The 20,333-nt window shown below is 40.9% G+C and overlaps 1 protein-coding gene across 1 annotated transcript in view; it reads right to left on the bottom strand.

Annotated features, from left to right (window-relative positions):
• Nucleotides 1-83: 83 nt before the first annotated feature.
• Nucleotides 84-20,333, bottom strand: part of rasa4 (RAS p21 protein activator 4) — a 75,142-nt gene continuing 54,892 nt past the window's right edge. Inside the window, exons 9-21 of the mRNA XM_073839930.1 lie at nucleotides 14,155-14,272; nucleotides 13,465-13,618; nucleotides 13,278-13,342; nucleotides 11,984-12,096; nucleotides 11,696-11,888; nucleotides 9,998-10,135; nucleotides 8,944-9,088; nucleotides 8,507-8,679; nucleotides 5,198-5,338; nucleotides 4,909-5,044; nucleotides 4,617-4,737; nucleotides 3,170-3,228; nucleotides 84-1,319 (exon numbers count right to left, since the gene is read on the bottom strand). Of these exons, the coding sequence (XP_073696031.1) occupies nucleotides 1,192-1,319; nucleotides 3,170-3,228; nucleotides 4,617-4,737; nucleotides 4,909-5,044; nucleotides 5,198-5,338; nucleotides 8,507-8,679; nucleotides 8,944-9,088; nucleotides 9,998-10,135; nucleotides 11,696-11,888; nucleotides 11,984-12,096; nucleotides 13,278-13,342; nucleotides 13,465-13,618; nucleotides 14,155-14,272 (1,684 nt within the window). The 3' untranslated portion in view covers nucleotides 84-1,191. The remainder of the gene's footprint in view (nucleotides 1,320-3,169; nucleotides 3,229-4,616; nucleotides 4,738-4,908; nucleotides 5,045-5,197; nucleotides 5,339-8,506; nucleotides 8,680-8,943; nucleotides 9,089-9,997; nucleotides 10,136-11,695; nucleotides 11,889-11,983; nucleotides 12,097-13,277; nucleotides 13,343-13,464; nucleotides 13,619-14,154; nucleotides 14,273-20,333) is intronic.

The following is a 20,333-nucleotide window of genomic DNA, read 5'->3' on the forward strand; positions in this document are numbered from 1 at the left end:
TATTCTTATTAATTGAGGGTCATTTTTTAGGATTTTTTGCCCAAGCAAAGTCTCTGAGAACCTGACACATTGCACTTCTGGAGACTCAAGGTAGGTTGCAGTTCTGGAAAACGGTGGCGCTGGAGACTAAATGGTTCCTGATGGTTTCATATCTGATTCTTAACATTAATTCTTACTTTTTTTGCAATTAACATGCATCTTTTCTCCTCCACCTGTTTGTTCTGACAATGCAGATGCAACAAGCGTTTTTCTGTCCGGTGGTCATGCCTTAACTTTGCAAATTGCAGTATTGCATTAGTATTGCATCCTTCTCATGGGCATTTAATAGTTTTTGACTTTTCAGTCTGAGGTAAATCTCTTTTTTGGCTCATTTTATCTGTAAAAGAAAATGTGCCTAATAATTCTGCACACCTGAAAATAAGGAGTTTTTCACTTCCAGCCTTCATGAACAATTATATATCAATTATAAATAATTAAATACACAATGAATAGTAGTTATTAAGATTGATGTGGTTTGGAATTATTCAAATGTGCTTGGGAAAAAAATATGACAAGAATATCAACTTGCCTAATAATTCTGCACTCCCTGTAACATCAAAACATGACACATACAGACAAGGCATTGAGATTCAATGGGATTCAAATTCAAGAATAAACCAATTCCTGATCCCCTTTCCATCCTATATAATTAAAAAAAATAAATGAAAAACAAACATCTTTGAAATCTATATAAAACAGATTGAATGAAAAATTACACGGTGGAAGAGCTGACATGCATATCCACAGTGCTTTTTAAAGACAAAAGCACAAAAAATGAAGGAAGAATGGTAATTAGTTGACGTGAATGTAAAAATCATTAAAGTAAAAACTGCAGAAATGCCAACAAGACACAGTTTTTGAGTTAGCAACCCCAAAGTTAACACTGTCCTTACCTTAATACCAAATACATACTGTAGCAAACACACCACGACTATCCTTTAACAAAGGGATTGTGATCGCAGCCGTCTATACATCCATCTATGCACCAAAAATCGGTTCAGAAGTTCAAGAATACAAGAACAAATCAAACTTACTGTACAGTATTTCTTTTCTCATCTATGTGTCAATTAATATCAGTCTGTGTATGAGTTCAGTGACTGAATAACACTGTTAATATGAAATGCAACCAGTTAAGGACAAAAGTCCTTTTGTTTACGTTTGTAATTCCAAGAAAACATTTTTATTCTTCGATCTTTCCTCTTCTTCCACTGCGGCATGTGCATCATGTAGGTCTTGGAGAATACTGAAGAGCTTTGATAGTCCATCTACTTTCTTCTGGTCTGTAAGATCAAAACAATCATTTGTTTATGAAAAGCAAAGGTTACAAAAGGTACTAGGAGATAATAAATGTGACTAGACATTGATTGGTATGATTCTGTAGGGTCTTAATGAAATATATGCAACATACTTTGGTTAACCCTTAAAGATCTAGAACATTTTTGGGGCACCTGAGGCACCTGTACATTTCTTAGTTTTTTTCAGACCTATTCTAGCAGTCAGCATCTTATATCATCATAAACATAAGAACTTGAACTTTATATCTAGCTTAATTCAAAATGACAATTTTCCTTTAGTTTTCTCTCAAAATGAGTGCATTTCCAGAATTTTAGGAAAAACGCTAGCAACAATTGGATGTTTTTTTTTCTGTGTACTTAAACAAAAACTCCTGATGTTTGGATTTTTATCTTTAGAAATTTGTATTTAGGTGTTTTACACTTCCAAATAAAATTTTGTCTATATATAACATTCCCCAAGCAAGTTATAGCCATGTATTACAATATTATTATAGCCGCTTTTCATTGAAAAACAGGCCTATTTAGTTTGCACAGACAAATCCAAATTACACCCTGCGACTCGTGACGATACATTGATGTCCTAAGACACGAAACGATCGTTTTTGTGAGAAACTGAACAGTATTTATATCATTTTTTACCTTTGATACACAGCCACGTCCATCTGTCCTGAGCACGAGTTTGGCATCAGTCACGTCACATGTGCACGCTCTTCTGGCGTAGAATACGCAAACACCGTAAGTGATCTGTCGCATGTATACGACACTCATTGTTAACATAGAGCACAGAGATTGTGGGTATAGCGGCTGTTCAAAATGGTAATTACTTGCACGTATCCTGATTGTTTAAACCGATTTAAAGCTAAAAGATTACGTTTGCTTGCGCAAACTCATCCGGGACTTTTCACTGATTTCCCCTTACGGAGTTTGCGTATTTAGAGTGCGTACACATGTGACGTGACTGATGCCAAACTCGTGCTCATGACAGATGGACGTGGCTGTGTATCAAAGGTAAAAAATGATATAAATACTGTTCAGTTTCTCGCAAAAACCGATCGTTTCGTGTCTTAAGACATCAATGTATCGTCACGAGTCGCAGGGTGTAATTTGGATTTGTCTGTGCATGTTTTTGTTTACTTTTAAAGGTTTGGTGCCCATCCACGTCCATGATAAGGCTGGCAGACTGCACCGGTTTTCATTAAAAATCTTCATTTGTGTTTTTCTGAGGAAACAAAGTCACCTGCATCTTGGATGCATTGGGGGTAAGCAAATAAACATCAAATTTTCATTTTTGGGTGAACTATCCCTTTAATATCCAAATGAGACAAATGTGATGCAATGCAATATCACTGAAAAGAGTAGACTGTGCATTACGAGACTTTTTACAGCTTTCAAATTGGATTAATGGTTCAAAAGTTATTAAACATTTAAGAACAATAGTTATTTTTAGCCGCGGATGGCTGTCTCGGTCTTTGAGAGTTAAAATTCCTCAATGGTTGTGTAAAACAACACCTTTTTTACCTCATCAAAACAGCTCTGTTCACAGCAAGCTAAGTTGGTGCATGTCTCTTTAAATAATAATGAGCTGCTGACCCCACCCCTCTCTTCTGTTGTTTTTTGTGTGTGTGTATTCAGTGGCATATTACCATCAAAAACAAAACGAATCCACTGCATCCTTAGTGAATCCAGTGAATGGATTTTTATCATTGTAGGGTGGTTGTGCTCACACACTGATAAGACACATTCATATGCAAACACCATGTATTTCGCATCCAATGTCCTCTTTTTTAGTTTTAGTTAATGATAACAACACAAAGAAAGCAGGTTTGAAAACTTACCTCTTACTGAATCTGACTCTTGAACTCCTTGCTGCACTCTCAACTTATAATACTTATCTCTGCAAAAAAGTACAAAACATTATTTTTAGATTAACTGGACTAGCTACTTTGATTTTAGATAGAAATAGAAGGTATTTCAAAGTTGATTTGATTATTGATTGTGTGCAATTGAATTCTAACTGAATTGTTATTGTATAGAATTATGTGTTTGTTTGATGTCGATCCTTTCAGCTGACATACAGTTGAGGTCAAATGTTACTTTACACCTTGCACAATCTGCAAAATGTTAATTATTTTACCAAAATAAGAGGAATCATACAAAATGCATGTTATTTTTTTATTTAGTACTGACCTGAATAAGATATTTCACATAAAATACATTTACATATAGTACACAAGAGAAAATAATAGTTGAATTTATAAAAATTGTTCAAAAGTTTACATACACTTAATTTTTAATACTGTGAGTTTTTTTTTTTTTTTGTCCTGAACAGTTAAACTGCCTGCTGTTCTTCAGAAAAGTCCTTCAGGTCCCACAAATTCTTTGGTTTTCCAGCATTTTTGTGTATTTGAACCCTTTCCAACAATGACTGTATGATTTTGAGATCTATCTTTTCACTCTGAGGACAACCGAGGGACTCACATGCAACTATTACAAAAGGTTCAAACGCTCACTGATGCTTCAGAAGGTAAAACAATGCATTAAGAGCCGAGGGGTGTAACTTTTGAACAGAATGAAGATGTGTAAAAAAATTTATTTTGCCTAAATATCATATTTTTATCATATAGTACTGCTCTTCAGAATCTACATAAGATACGTACATGTTCCCAGAAGATAAATTAATTTAAATTTATCCTGATCTTCAAATTCAAAAAGTTTTCACCCCTTCTTAATGCATTGTGTTTCCTTCTGAAGCATCAGTGAGCATTTGAACCTTCAGTAATAGTTGCATATGAGTCCCTCAGTTGTCCTCATTGTGAAAAGACGAATCTCAAAATCATACAGTCATTGTTGGAAAGGTTCAAATGCACAAAAATGCTAAAAAAAAAAAAAAAAGTATCTGTGGGACCTGAAGGACTTTTCTGAAGAACAGCGAGCAGTTTAACTGTTCAGGACAAACAAGGGACTCATGAACAACTATCACAACAGAAAACACAGCTGTGGATCATTCAGGTAACAACACAGTATTAAGAATCAAGCATATGTGAACGTTTGAACGGGGTAATTTTTATAAATTCAAGTATTACTTTTTTTCTGGTAGACTATATGTAAACATCTTTAATGTGAAATATTTTGTTAAGATCAGTACTAAATAAAAAATGACATGCATTTTGCATGATTCCTCTTATTTTGGTAAATGTTTAGCAGATTCTGCAAGATGTATGTAAACTTTTGACCTCTGTTGTACATTTTTACACAGGCCCAATTATGTTAAAGCTACATTACCGCATGGCATGCTGGACACTATGGAGATGTTGATAGATAAGCTGAGCCTCCAGATCTGGGTCCAGTGGGTCATACCACTCCTGCAGAGTCACTCCATGCCTGGTTTTATCACAGCCTGGGTCTATGAACAATGATTTTATCAGTGCAGTTCAGTTAGGAAGAAATTCATACTTTTAAAAATATTAAGCAGCACAATTGCTTTCAACACTGATAATAAGACATTTTCTTGAGTAACCAATCTAAAAAGCCTACCAACCCCAAAAAGTATTTCATGATCTAATATTTGCAGTACCTGATTTCTCCTTCTGATGGCAGCAGCTCCATCTGTCTGCTTTATATATCCCAGGATGATAACAGCTCATAGTGTTTGTGTTGTGACTGCAGGCTTTCCTCAAAGCTGACAGCCAGTGATTCAACTCATTTACACTCTACAGCCATGCAGAGAGACAAAGAGTATGAAACAATAAAACAATAAGACATCCAATTACCCTTGTGAGGTTTTCCATATCCCACTCTTATAAGCTCACCAACAACAAACAAATATCTGAGTCGGTGTCTTGTGAATCCAGTGCAACACTAACTTTGCAGTCGAGGTACAGGGTCTCCTGCTGGCCAGAGTCTTCACTTGCAGAGATAATCTGCATGACGTTGGCACTGCCAAAGCACTTCTCCTCCACCTTCTCTACCGCCCGGATCTTCGGCAGCGAAATAAACGAGCTCTTCTGCAGATTCAGAGACTAGAGTTTACTTAATTTATCTTACATACTGTATATATGGGTGTTTCTATAGACACATTTGTCTGCTTATAGAAAATAAACTCATATTTCATCTCAAGTATGCTCAAATATGCAAAATAAAATAGTTTTTTTTTTCATGTTTAGGCCATGGTTATTATTGTTAAAGGGATAGTTCACCCAAAAAGGAAAAATTACCCCATGATTTACTCACCCTCAAGCTATCCTAGGTGTATCGACTTTCTTCATTCAGACGAATACAATCAGAGTTATATTAAAAAATGTCCTGGCTCTTCCAAGCTTTATAATGGCAGAGTCCAACAAAGTGCATTCATCCATCATAAAAAGTGCTCCACACAGCTCCAGTGGGTTAATAAACACCTTCTGAAGTAAAGCAACTTGGTTCAGGTGAGAATAGCATACTCCTATGTCATACTCTAGAACGCCACTCTCTCGTAAACGTGCATGCGACAGTTAGCGGAAGCTAATATTACTGTTTATAGTTTTTAAAATGAACATTTTTCTTACACAAACACATCGATTCACTTCAGAAGGCCTTTATTAACCCCCTGGAGCCGTGTGGAGCACTTTTTATGATGGATGGTTATACTTTTTTAGGCTTCAAATTCTCAACACTCAATTATTGTAGGGCAGTACAATTATTGGATCTCTTTTGGACTGTTACACAAAAACACCAACTCACTGTCATTATAAAGCTTGGAAGAGCCAGGACCTTTTTTAATATACCTGTGATTGTATTTGTCTGAAAGAAGAAAGTCATATACACCTAGAATGACTTGAGGGTGAGTAAATAATGGAGCAATTTTCATTTTTGGATGAACTATCCCTTTAACAAAGTATTGAAAAAAATTAGTTATTTAAAATAAAACTGAAGTAAGCTGAAATATAAATATTAGATGAAAAACTGAAAAAAATGTTCAAATCTTGCTTTTGCACCTAACTGAAATAGTTTTAAGGGAAGGCAAATAAATAAACTGGAAATAAATTAAAACTATGACTGAACTAAAACTAAAACTGAAACTAAATAAATAAATTAAATATAAATAGTAATATTTACAAAATAATAATAAAAATGACAAATGTAGAACATTGGAATAAATACTGGAAATACAAAAATAAAAGCTAAATTAAAATATTAATAAAACTAACAGCATAAATAATAGTAAAATTATAGTAGTGTAGACTGTCATAGTTAAAAAAGAAATATAATAATAAAATAATATTACATTTTTATAACAGATTTTATTATTTTAAGATCAGACATATACATAAAAGTAATTTCTAAGTAAAACAAAACAAATGAGTCAGGACATGCAGAGCACAATTATATATATATATATATATATATATATATATATATATTAGTGGTGGGCCGTTATCGGCGTTAACGTGCTGCGTTAACGTGAGACTCTTATCGTGCGATAAAAAAATATATCGCCGTTAATCTATTCTCAAATTTGGGTTGGGAGCTGGGTCTAAACTACGCAAGCTATGATGACTTTCACCTTGATAGTTTAACTCGGATGTATGCCGAAGACTATGGAATATGGTCGCGCGTTTACGTCTCCTCCGCCAAAACACAGACGGGATCACGTCGTCCTCCATTCATAAAAACCGAATCTACTATAGCGCGAAATGCCACGCAAATTCGTAGTTTTTTGGATTCATAAATCAAATGTTGGTCAGTCACTTAATTCAAATCGCGATATGGACTAGTGTATGTGAAAACTGAAATGCAAAAAGATCGTTTTAATATGAGTCCGGTATGTTCCGTTTGCCTAGCTGTATGAATGAATGGTGGAGACGCGCTTTTACTACACGCATACTGAAACACACGTGACGCTCCTGGTAATTTTTGGCATTTGCATCTCACATGAACAGATAAACTCAATCTCCAAAACTGCTGTGAGTGTCACTTTTACCGTTTCATTTGAGAAAACTAGCATCATATCATACTGTATACACAGAAACTTCACGGCAACCTGTCAAAATAAAAGTACGGTGTAACATGAACGTAGAAGTAGTGGAAACGTAGGGGAAACACTGGCTACCATAGATATACATACGTAGATGTATATTTTTATCACACTGTAAAACAATAATACTGTTTTTTTTTTATTACAGTAAGGGCTAAATTTAGGGTTGGGTAGGTGTTGACGTTAAAAAAACACAATCTAATAGGTAGAAAAAATAATTTCATTGTTAGTTAGTTAGTAAACAGTACATCTTATTGAACATAATTTATTTTCATCAACAAATTATCATAGAACAGCTTTATGAGCTTTATGATCCATTCTCAAAGACTTACTTTTAGTCATTATTTGGGTAGCACACATATTCTGAATGCCTTCAGCAGAATTCAAATTAGCCATTTTAATCTAGATTAATCTAGATTAATTCCAAGATTTAATCTAGATTAATCTAGATTAAAAAAATTAATCTATGCCCACCCCTAATATATATATATATATATATATATATTTTTTTTTTTTTTCTTTTTTCCTTTTCTTGTTACCTTTTCTGTAATTGTGATTAATCGTATCCAAATTAAAAGTTACAAGTTTCTTGTTTACATACACATTTGTATTCATATAATTAATTTTATATATAAGTATTTTTATATATATTAACTAGTGTTGGGCAACGATTAATCGTGATTAATTGCAATTAATCACATCCAAAATAAACGTTTTTGTGTACATAATATATGTGTGTGTACTGTGTAAATTTATTATGTATATATAAATACACACACATACATGTATATATTTAAGAAAAATATTTGATGTTTATATATTAAACATATTTATACATAATATAAATGATAGGAAGATAAATATATACATGTAAATACATTAAAATATTTTCAAAATATATACTGTATGCGTGTGTCTTTATCTATACATAATAAATATACACAGTACACACATATATAAACAAAAACGTTTATTTTTGGTTCGATTAATCACAATTAATCATTTGACAGCACTCAAATTTTTTTGTTAATTACTATATATACACATTTCAAGTTTTCTGCTGGTTGCTTAAAATAAATAGAGTTAATTGAAAAAAACAAAACAAAACAATAACAAATTAACAATCCCGCATTAAAGCTAAACAATCACTGCTACTCACCTTAGAGTGTTGTGTCCGTGAGTACGACAGAGTGTCTTTACTGAGTGTGACGTAGTACTTCTTAAAGGGTGATGTCATGGCCATGCACTTGTCCTTGGTCCTGTGAAGGAAGAGGAAACCTTCCTTCTCCATAGTGCCACACTGGAGACTCATCCGTGTCTGAAGCTCAAGATCTGTTTCAAACATAAATCAAACGAGCAAGAGAACTGAATAAAATCAAGCTCTCGACTATCTGCTCCATCTTTTACGGCTCTGTTCATTTTGGATGAACTACACAATTAAACCTGCACCTTCAATAAGAAAATTAAAAAGGGTAAAAAAAAAATGGAGCTTAATTATCTGAAGATTGATCGGTTATGACAGGTATGAATGAGTCTCCAGCCAAGCACAGGGATCCACTCAATTTTTCATCTAATGACTAATTTAGAGCAGCTCACCCTCTGACTCATGGCAGTTGACCAGTTTGGTGATGAAGTCTTTGAGCTGGGTGATGCCTTGCTGTATGGCTGGCTGCAAGCAGACCATCCATGGCTCTTTAGAGCAACATGCGAGAGTGTCCATATTCCCAATGGTCTGCACAGCCTGAGGAAACACATGATACAATGACGCAAAAGAGAATATGTTTACCATAATGAGGTCTATGAATGTTCCGAGGTCATAATCCATGACTATACTGTGACCTAAATAGTGGATGTTATTGCAGAAGTGACTGCAACATCTTATCCTACATTAACTGAAAGAATCTGAGCTTGATTTGTGTTATATTAAAGTGATATAAAAGCTGGACAATGTGGCTACAGTATGTAGATATGTTACTGTAGAGAGTAGATCGATAGATGTCTATGTTAAAGGGTTAGTTCACCCAAAAATTCTGTCATTAATTACTCACCCTTGTGTCGTTCCAAACCCATAAGACCTTTGTTCATCTTCGGAAAACAAATTAAGATACTTGTACGCAAAGAAAACTAAAATATCAACTTTATTCAACGAATTTTATTATTTTAACGATGGTTTTATCAATGACCGTGCCACCTTTCTGGGCCTTGAACGTGCTAGCTGTGTTGCTGTCTATGTAGGGTCAGAAAGCTCTCGGATTTAATCAAAAATATCTTAATTTATGTTCTGAAGATGAACAAAGGACTTACTGGTTTGAAACAACATGGGTGAACTATCCCTTCCCTGATAGCACACATACATCTCGGAGATGTCTATTTGATGTATGCATTTACATCTGCAAGACGTAGTTTTTTCATCTGCAGTATATCTATTGGACGTTTCCTATCAGATGTCAAATAGATGTCTATTAGATGTCTTTAAGATGTTTATGATTTAGAATGTATGTAAAACTGACGTCTGCCAGACATTTGTACACAGCAGATGCTTTCCAGATCAAGAGATCTTTAACGGACATCTTGCAGGCGTATGTGTGCTATCTGGGTTTGATATGCTACTAGTATTCACAACAATGTTTTCCTTGAAAATGAATCATACTTTGGCAAGTAGCAGGAGTGTGCGGCTCGTACGGGCATCGGCATGTTTCTCTCGCAGGTGAAATAGTTTTGGAGACATGATGGCGGGTGAGATGAACCGCAGGCACAGGAAGCTGGTCACAGCGATGAACTTCACCTTCTGAGGAAGAACATATACAAACAGGTCATAAAAATGTTGTGATCTAAATAGTTTTCCATTGTAATTTTTCATTTAAAGAGCAATATTTAACACCAAAAACTGATTTCTAAAGAATGTATGTGTGCTCTTTTATGTCAAATTATCAATAAATTAGACTATTAATACACTATACGGCTGGTAGCAGTCAAATTATATCAGTATTAACAAAATCCATCTTTGCACTGCATGAATGCATTATACGCCATTACAGTTTCATAATTAATGTTATGAGACTCATGTTTTATATATGAATCTCCAGTGAGTGATGGGATGTCACTGTCTTAATGAGTGAGTGAATCATTTATTTGTTCAAAGTGGCTGATTCAGTCAGAAAGGAGGCAAGTGATTGCAAGTGATGAGTCATTGAATAAGTCACTCAACTGATCGTTAAAAAATGTGGATTCTTTCAGTAACGAAACACTGCTGTGAGCTGATTGGAAACATGAAACGGTTCAGCTGTGGCTTTGTTTAGAACTATTTTTGTTGGCAAAATGAGGCAAAACCAGAAAATGTTGTTTTAAAATGTATTTCACTAAATATTAAAGGATTAGTTCAGCCAAAAAAGAAATACAAATATTCACTCTTAAAAATAAAGATACTTGAAAAGGTTATTTCAGCGATGCCATAGAAGAACCATGTTTGGTTCCACAAAGAACCATTCAGTCAAAGGTTCTTTCCATCTCTTTCTTACCTTTTTATAATCTGAAGAACCTTCTTTCACCACAAAGAACTTGGCATCGTGAAGAACTTTTTTATTAAAGATTGTAGTTTCATGTTTATCTCTGTGAAGCTGCTGAAATTACATGTGAGTGAGCAAATGATAACACAATTTCACGTTTGAGTGAGCTATCCCTTTAATTTATCATTGTCACGGTTCATGGATCTGCCGTGTTCTCTCGTCTCGTGATCTGTTGGTTTGTCATGTGATTGTGTGTGCTCGCTCAGCTGAGCTGCTAATCAGTCCGGCACAGGTGTTTCCCATTACCTTCAGCCCATATATACTCATCTCTCTCTCTCTCCCTCGTCCGATAGTTCATCTGGATGTCACAGTGTTGGGTTTGTCTTCGTGTTTGCTGGTCGTCTGAGTGGAGCTCTGCCTTGTTGGATTTCGTCGTGTCTTCGTTGTTTCACCAGGGATTATCCACCACGGGACTCACGCCACTTCACTGTCTGCCATCTGCCCCTGCCTCACCCAGCCGGGAGAACTACACCACCATCATTGACTGTGTTTCACTTCTGTTTCATTCTAATAAATCCTGTTTCACCTGCAATTGCTTCCTCCATCTTTTCAGTACCGTCACAATCATTTAGTCAAATTATCAAAGTAGTCCAACTCTGAATCTGCATTATAGTCATCAGTGCAAGGGTTAGGTTTTTTTTTTATTTACGAACGGTAAAACAGCTGAAATCTGGATATATTTACATTGTAGTGAACTGTCATGACAGTAGGACACACTTTGAGAACCAATACTATTATGGGTGAACTTTTGAATATCATTTGTGAAATTGAATGTGACTGACCCGGTACTCTGGGTCAGGGAAGCGTTCCTGAACTCTGAGGTAGAGTTGATGAAAAACCTGGCAGATGAGCAGAGGGCAGTAGAAGGCTGACTGCAGGATGGAGGTGAGCAGCTCAGACAGGTACGACTGCAGGAGGTTGGAGCTCTGCTGAATAATTTCAGACTCAGTCTGCTGACGATGCAAACCTGCACACCTATAATAGCAAAAGACCCAGGAAAAATTCAGAGTAACTGACCTTTGCAAATCATTTAAGAAGCTAAATGGAGATAGGAGTCTTTTTTGTCCTACCCTGCCTCTTTCAGTTCTACTTTACTTGGGTCCAGTTCTACATATTTCTTTTCTTCAAAGATTCGGTTTATTATCGGGCCCAGAAGCCTGTGCAGATACTGCATCCCAGCCACCTGCAGAGAGAGAATGAAGACAAAGGTGTCTTTGTGTGATACTGCACATAATCACATTATGAAAACTGCTGGAATAAAATATAATAAACAGCAGGAGGATTAAGCTGGAAGAGATGTGCAATACAGCAAAAATTATGTTTAATTTAACATGAAATCCAAATTAACACTGATTCATTAGTGTGTGTATGTTTGTCTTTGCCATCTTTTCTCAAGATAAGATGGTGCTTTTCTGTCTAAACAAGCAGTTTTCAGCTGGAATAAATGTCGATAAGGCTCAGACTTTATGCTGCAAGACAAAAGTCTGGCTTTCATATTCATTTTAAATCAGTTTTAAGATTTCAGAATAATTATTATACAGTCAAGGTCAAAAGTTTACACCCCCCCTTTCAGAATCTGCAAAATGATAATTATTTAACCACAACTAGAGGGATCATACAAAAATGATGTTCACATATAGTCCACAAGAGAAAACAATAGTTGAATTTATAAAAATGACCCTGTTCAAAAGTTTACATCCCCTTGATTCTTAATACTGTGTTGTTACATAAATGATCCACAGCTGTGTTTTTCTGAGTCACTTGTTTGTCCTGAACAGTTAAACTGCCTGCTGTTTTTCAGAAAAATGCTTCAGGTCCCACACAAATTCTTTGGTTTTCTAGCATTTTTGTGTATTGTGAAACCTTTCCAATAATGACTGTATGATTTCATGATCCATCTTTTCACACTCATATGCAACTATTACAGAAGGTTCAAACGCTCACTGATGCTCCAGAAGGAAAATCTATGCATTAAGAGCCGGGGGGGCTCTTAATGCATATATGATATTTAGGCAAAATAAGAAAAATTTACACATCTCCATTCTGTTCAAAAGTTTTCACCCCCAGCTCTTAATGCATGGTTTTTCCTTCTGGAACATCAGTGAGTGTTTGAACCTTCTGTAATAGTTGCACATGAGTTTCTCAGTTTTCCTCAGTGTGAAAAGATGGATCTCAAAATCATACAGTCATTGTTGAAAAGGGTTCAGGTCAGCACTAAATAAACAATAACATGCATTTTGTATGGTCCTTCTAACAATTTGCAGATTCAGAAAGGGGGTGTAAACCTTTGACCTCAACTGTACATTCTACACGTTAGTGTGACACAAGAACTTGTTTTGGGGACAGTCCTGGTTTCTGACATACCTTCAAAAATGATTCCATAGACTTGGATGCTAATGAATTACTGCGGAACAGCGTGTTGGGTTCAGCTGAAGAACAACAAAGAAAATCATAGCATCGAAAGTATGACAGTGCACATAAGATGTAGAAAGCTTCTTGCCAATATATAATAAACAGATAATTCTCATGTATATGTTTCGTGTTTGCTTACTAGTCTTTTCCAGCTCCAGCTTGAACAGAACATCCAAGAACTCCTTGACAAGCCCTTGACCCAAAAACAGCTTCACCAGATTATTAGCTACTTCCTGTCTGCTCTCTGCTGTAGTGGTTTCATCAATCAGCATGATGAAATCAGGCCAGTTGCCCTACAATTAACACAGTCATTTCAGTCACAAATTAGGTTATGCTTAAAATTAACTTAAGATATACAGTGCAACACTGTGAGCTAAAACAATAACCCATTAACTAGAAAAAACATGCTTGCTTTATTGCTCGCTGTTCAACAATTAAAGGGATAGTACACGCAAAAAAATAAATTCTGTAATGCATTTCTCACCCTGATTTTGTTCAAAACCCATATGGCTTTGAAACACAAAATGTATGAAAACGAGCAGATAGAATATTTATTTTTGCGTTCCACAGATTGGTACCACATACTGTAAGGGTCAGCAAATGATATGAGATTTTTTGGGTGACCTGTCCCTTTAACATTAGCAGGCACGAGTAGAGTATTCATCACATGCATACAAATGAGATCAGATAACGAGTGCCGCATTTCGCAATCCATACACAAAATTATGTCTTGTTATCTTGTTACGAGGAATACGCCATGTGAATTTAAGAGATAATGCACAGGCATATTCCCTGAGATAAGGCTCAGTCCAAATGGCATCAGACTCACGTTGAGCTGAGAGCCGACCGACTGGCTGAGTAGCTCTGTGAGTGGCTTGTAATGGCTGGATGGCAACACAACCTCGTCTCGAAGCCGTAGCTGCAGACGCAGAGAACCCAGAGTTCCTCTAGAAGAGAATAAGAGAATCGCAACAATATCAAATTATGTTACTAACATATAGCTTCCACTCTTTTTAGATTAAAATGTGACTTTAATGTTTGATTAATCAAAAACAAGATATAAAATATCATTAACCTTTGGTTTCACCTAAGAAAACATTCTGTGAGGGCTTACTCATAATGGAAAAAAAAAAAAAAACAGTGAAACCTTTCCAGGAAGTAAAACACAGCATGGTAGACAAACAATATTACCCAGAATGACTCCATTAAGGACACTGTTCTGTTCAGTGATACATAAAAAAGCCAAACAGTAAATGTTATTACTGTGAATGTGGGTGGCTGTGTTTTCTAGCTCTGCAATGATGGAACCGAAATGAGGACACCGTGGCAGACTGACTGAAAAACACAATATTGCGGCAAGCATTTGAAGAAAATTTGGCTTTAGAAATGTATGTTTCACACCAAAGTAAAAATGGCACTCGGTTTATGCTGACCGCAGGCGTACAATCCTCAACAAAATGAAAAAAAGCTTGCAAACCCACTGCCCGCGTAGGCAGCATCTGAACCATCATAAAACCTCATAAATGACCATTTTGAAACACTTTATGAGCAGAACACTGCAAACCACACTAAAAGCACACCACAGGGAAGATATGAGTCACATTTGATTGAAGACTTTGACATTAGCTTGATGCAATGGTGAAATGCCTAAATACACACAGTTCACACAAATAAGTAACAGGTGATTACTGCCGACTGATACACAAACACACTGCTATAAGCATGTAAGAAATACTGCTATTGCATAAGTGATGTTTCATTAACAAATTTCAGGAGGAGCTCGCGCAGATAATTAACACGGCCAATTCATCATCAGCAATCACTCCCTATCCAATCACTCTCCCTATCCAATTACTACAGTCCCTTTAAATAACCAAGCAGTCCTACCTTCAGCTATCTCTGATTCCAGCATCGCTGCGAAAATGTCCGAGACCGAAACGCCTCCCGAGGATTACTCCACGAACTCTGATAGTCCTGCCGTCGAGCCCACCAACGCTCCGCAGGACCCCACAAACGCTCCGCAGGACCCCACAAACGAGCCCGCGGCTGCATCGCGGGGCCGCAGGCCCTCTCGCACCGCCGCTGCTCGCTCTCCAAGACGGCAGACCACGCCTTCTCCAACACCTTCCAGACGTCAGGCGTCTTCGCCAGCGTCATCATACGCTTCGGCCGTCTCCTCCGCCCCAGCTAAGGGGAAATGGACCGTGGCGGGGCTCCGCAAGGCGCTCGCCAGCACCGGCGTCGTCGCTCCCCGCCGCGCTTCGAAAGCCGAGCTTCTCGGCCTCTACGAATCCCTCCAACCGAGGGAGAAACCAAAAGCCACGCCTCCCTCCAAGGCTGCTCGCAGAGCGCGCGCGGACCGCGGCGCTCCATACTCCACGCCGAGACGCAGCAAAAGGCCGTAGCCCGGCCCGGGCCACGCCGCAGCTCCCAGCCTCGGCCTTCCTCCTCGATCTCCCAGGCGGGAGATCGCCTCCCACGCCGGCGAAGAGCCAGCCACTGCCTCTTCAAGCCGCCGCCGCCGCGGCAGGGACCCGCCCACTCCAGCGGTTGATCCCCGTCCGCAGCTCCCGCCCCTCCTTCCCTTTAATCCCCTCCCACCCCCATGGCCCGCAGCTCCGCTGTCAGAGCACAGCGCGAGCATTCCCCCGCTCATGGCCCAAGCTCCGGTGCTCCCCATACCCTCTCTCTTCCCCCCTCTTTCCTCCGCCCCAGCAGCTTTCCCTAGCACGAGCCTGCAGCAGCCCCATTCTCCGCCTCAGGGGTCGGCCACAACACAGGCCATCCCCCGCTATTTGTCCCAGCAGCCACCTTTCCTCCACCTCAGACCCGCTCAGCTTTCTCGCTGACCTCAGCCACGCCCCTTCCGCCCCCTCCAAACGCTCTAGTCCAAGAACCGCCCCCCGTACCCAACTCCATCAGATCACAGATCCTGGCAGGTGTGGACGTGGACCTTTTTTCCCTCCTCTCTCCCATTCTCCCTTCACTTGCCGACCGCCAAATCAATTGCGGCAAATTTTCCGTCACCCTCAAAAGTTCAGCCCCCGCCCAGTCACGTATCCTCTCCTTCGCAGAATTCACCATCGCGTTCACCCGGTACACGGAAGTCATCTGCGCCGCCTTCCCTCATAGGAGGCGCGAGCTTAGCGACTATCTCACAATAGTTGCCGAGCTCGCGCTGTCCTACGGCGGATCCCACTTTTACACTTATCACAAGCTGTTTTCTGCCAAATGCGCTATCCGGGTAGCCCAGTGGAACCAGTGCCCCTATTGGGGGGCCCTGGATTCCGAGCTCCACAATAGGGTGTTCCTGGGCTGTCGCAACATTTCATGCGCAGTTTACCGCTCCTTTTCACACCCCACCCTCAGCTGCCCGTTCACCAACCCATCTAACCCCCCCGCCCTGAATCTTCTCAGCCCAAGTCCACGAGCTATGTCCCACGCCTCATGGACACCCCAGCCACTCCCTCTCTTCGCCGCCGCACACCTGCCTCCAACAGCCAGGTCTGCGCTGACTTTAACGCCGGCAGATGCACGAGACAGCACTGTCGCTTTATGCATGTATGCAATTTTTGCGGCGGTGCTCACGCCCGCCTAGTCTGCCCCGTTCAAAAGGCGGCGAATAAAAGCCAAAAGAAATATTTATCGTCTCCTGTGAATGTTTCTTGTTTGTCTGCAGAATTACTCCATCACACTGACTCACATTTTACTGATTATGTTCTTTCAGGTATTACGCACGGCTACCACCCTGGCATTCTAAGTCTCCCCTCCCAAAGCCTCGTCTGCCCAAATCTCAACTCTGCTGTCACCGAACCTGAAGTTGTCGACGACCTGATCAAAAAGGAAATCGAGTCCAGTTTCATGATCGGCCCCTTTCCCACCCCCCCCTTCCCCATTTTTCGAGTCAGCCCCATCGGCATAGCCACCAGGAAATTCTCAGGCAAAAAACGCCTTATAATTGATCTGTCATCTCCCCACAATTCCCCATTCCCAAGCATTAACAGCCTCATCCCGCTCGAAGAGTTCTCTCTTCATTACCACGACGTTGACCAAGCCATCACGCTGATTAAAAAGGCTGGTCGCGGCGCTTGGCTGGCCAAAGTCGACATTACTTCCGCCTTCAAAGTAATGCCCATCCACCCTGATTTCTGGCACTTATTTGGCATCCGCTGGAAAAACAAATTTTATTTCGCCGTCCGCTTCACGTTCGGCTGCAGAAGCAGCCCTAAAATTTTCGACACTTTGTCGGAGGCAATTTGCTGGATCCTCTCCAACAACTACAACATTCCCTATCTGATCCATCTCCTAGACGATTTTTTAATCATCTCGCCTGCAGACTCCGTCCCAGCCGCCCACCTCTTGACAACCCAAAAGCTGTTTTCTGAGCTTGGGGTTCCCCTCGCTAAGGAAAAAAAAGAGGGCCCTGCCACTTCTATCGAATTTTTGGGTATCAATTTGGATTCCAAAAAATTTCAAGCCTCCCTTCCTAAGGAAAAAATTGACAGAACAATTCTGGTAGCCTCCACCCTGATAACCAGCTCTAGCTGTTCAAAACGCGAGCTGTTATCCGTCCTGGGCCATCTAAAATTTGCCATGCGCATCATCCCCCAAGGCCGCCCCTTCATCTCTCATCTCCTCTTCCTCGCTTCCTCTGCCCACGCCCTCGAGGACCGGATTTCCTTAACTGACTCGTGTCGCAACGAGCTCAGTTTATGGATCTTCTTCCTCAAGCAATGGAACGGCCTATCTTTCTTTTACACCAACCTGATATCTTCCCCTATCGATATCCAATTATACACAGACGCCGCCCCCTCCGTCGGCTTCGGAGGTTTTCTCCGAGGTCGCTGGTTCGCCTCCACATGGCCCCCCGAGCTGGCCCATTTGCCCCAGCAGCTATCGTCCTCTGCGCTTTTCGAGCTCTATCCGCTAGTGGTCGCTGCTTCCCTATGGGGCAAAGAGTGGTCCGCCACCAGCATTCTCGTTCACTGCGATAACGAAGCTACGGTGTACTGCATCAATAAGGGTCGTTCTCATTCCCCCGCCCTCATGCCTTTGCTAAGACGCTTGATTTGGATTTCGGCTGGTGACCAATTCATAATAACTGCTAAACACATCCTCGGTTCTAAGAACCAAATCGCTGACTCTCTTTCTCGCTTTGCTTTCCAGAAATTCAGATCGCTGGCTCCAGAGGCGGACCCGCTCCCAACTCCAGTTCCTCCCTATTCAGAACTGATATTCCCGTAAACCACCCCCTGAGACATCTCCTCGAAGCATCAATCAGCTCCATTCTTCAAGCTGTCTCCCCTAGGACCCTCCAATCCTACCTCACTGCATGGAAATGTTTTAAAAATTTCCACAATACATATAGCCTACCTTTCCCTGATTTTTCCCTGCTCACCATCACCTCCTTTATTTCCCACCTAAATTCCCATAAAAACCTCCAAGCTAGCTCCATCAAAGCATACCTTAGCGGTATTCAGTTTTTTCACAAACTGTTACACGGCTCGCCTTCCCCTCATATAGCTAATTCCCAGACCTCCCTTCTCATCAAAGGCATCCAAAAAACCCAGCCCAACCGCCCAGACCCCAGACAACCTATCACTTTAAATATTTTGATCAAATGCATCTCCTCCCTCCGCAAAGGCTACCATTCTGTCCACACTGCCCGCACACTGGACGCCATGTTCATCCTGGCTTTTTTCGGCTTCCTCAGATGCTCTGAGCTCGCCATTACATCCAGTTTTAACCCAGCCATTCACCCCACCATCTCCGATCTAGCAGTTCTAGACGGTGAAACCATCTCTTACTTCATTAAACAAAGTAAGACAGACCAAATAAAGAAGGGCCATTTCATTTATATTTTTAACCTCCAAACTCCCCTCCAACCATTCCAAACCCTCCTAGCCTTCCTTTGCCACAGGAAATCCCAATCCTCCCTCCCCTCTGACCCCCTCTTTACTGATGATGCCAACCGCCCTGCCACACGCTTCTGGTTCCAAAAGCACCTGAAGTCTGTCTTGCTTCTCTCTGGTATCCCAGCCGATAACTTCTCCAGCCATTCATTTCGCATAGGCGCAGCAACTACAGCCGCCCAAAAAGGTCTCTCCCAGCAGCAGATCCAAGCGCTCGGCCGCTGGTCATCTGAAGCTTTCAAGAGCTACATTCGAGCAGATCGCTCTTTCCTCAGAGAAACGCACCAAACCCTAATCGGCCAGCCCATATCCAACGCCAGCTTACCCCCGCCCACTCGAGCCCTAGCCCGCCCCAACCTTCCCCCCCCGCGCCCCATCCCTGCGGGACCCCTCGCCTCCTCTTCATTTTTTCCCACTGCCGCCGCAGCGCCCACTCCCTCCGGAGCCCCCGCTTTTTTCCCAAAGCATAGCAAAGCCCGCCCACGCTAGAACACCCCGTTTATTCCCCTTACAGAACAGCAACGCCCGCTCTCGCCGCAGCCCCCGCTTATTTTCCCATGCTGCAGCAATGCCCGCTCTTGCTAGAGCGCCCCGCCCATTCCCCCACGCCACAGCAGCGCCCGCTCACGCTCGAGCGCCCCGCTTATTTTCCCCACGCCGCAGCTATGCCCGCTCTTACTAGAGCGCCCCGCTTTTCCCCCCATGCCACAGCAATGCCTGCTCACGCTCGAGCGCCCCGCCTATTCCCTTTACGCACTGCAATGCCCGCTCTCGCTGCAGCCCCCGCTTATTTTTCCCACGCCGCAGCAGTGCCCGCTCACGCTCGAGCGCCCCGCTTATTTCCCCATGCCACAGCAATGCCCACTCATGCTCGAGCGCCCCGCCTATTCCCTTTACGCACTGCAATGCCCGATCTCGCTGCAGCCCCCGCTTATTTTCCCACGCCGCAGCAGTGCCCGCTCACGCTCGAGCGCCCCGCTTATTTCCCCATGCCGCAACATTGCCCGCTCACGCTCGAGCACCCCGCTTATTTCCCCATGCCACAGCAATGCCCACTCATGCTCGAGCGCCCCGCCTATTCCCTTTACGCACTGCA

The sequence above is a fragment of the Garra rufa genome, chromosome 5 (assembly GCF_049309525.1).
Source record: "Garra rufa chromosome 5, GarRuf1.0, whole genome shotgun sequence".
Classification (NCBI taxonomy): Eukaryota; Metazoa; Chordata; class Actinopteri; order Cypriniformes; family Cyprinidae; genus Garra; species Garra rufa.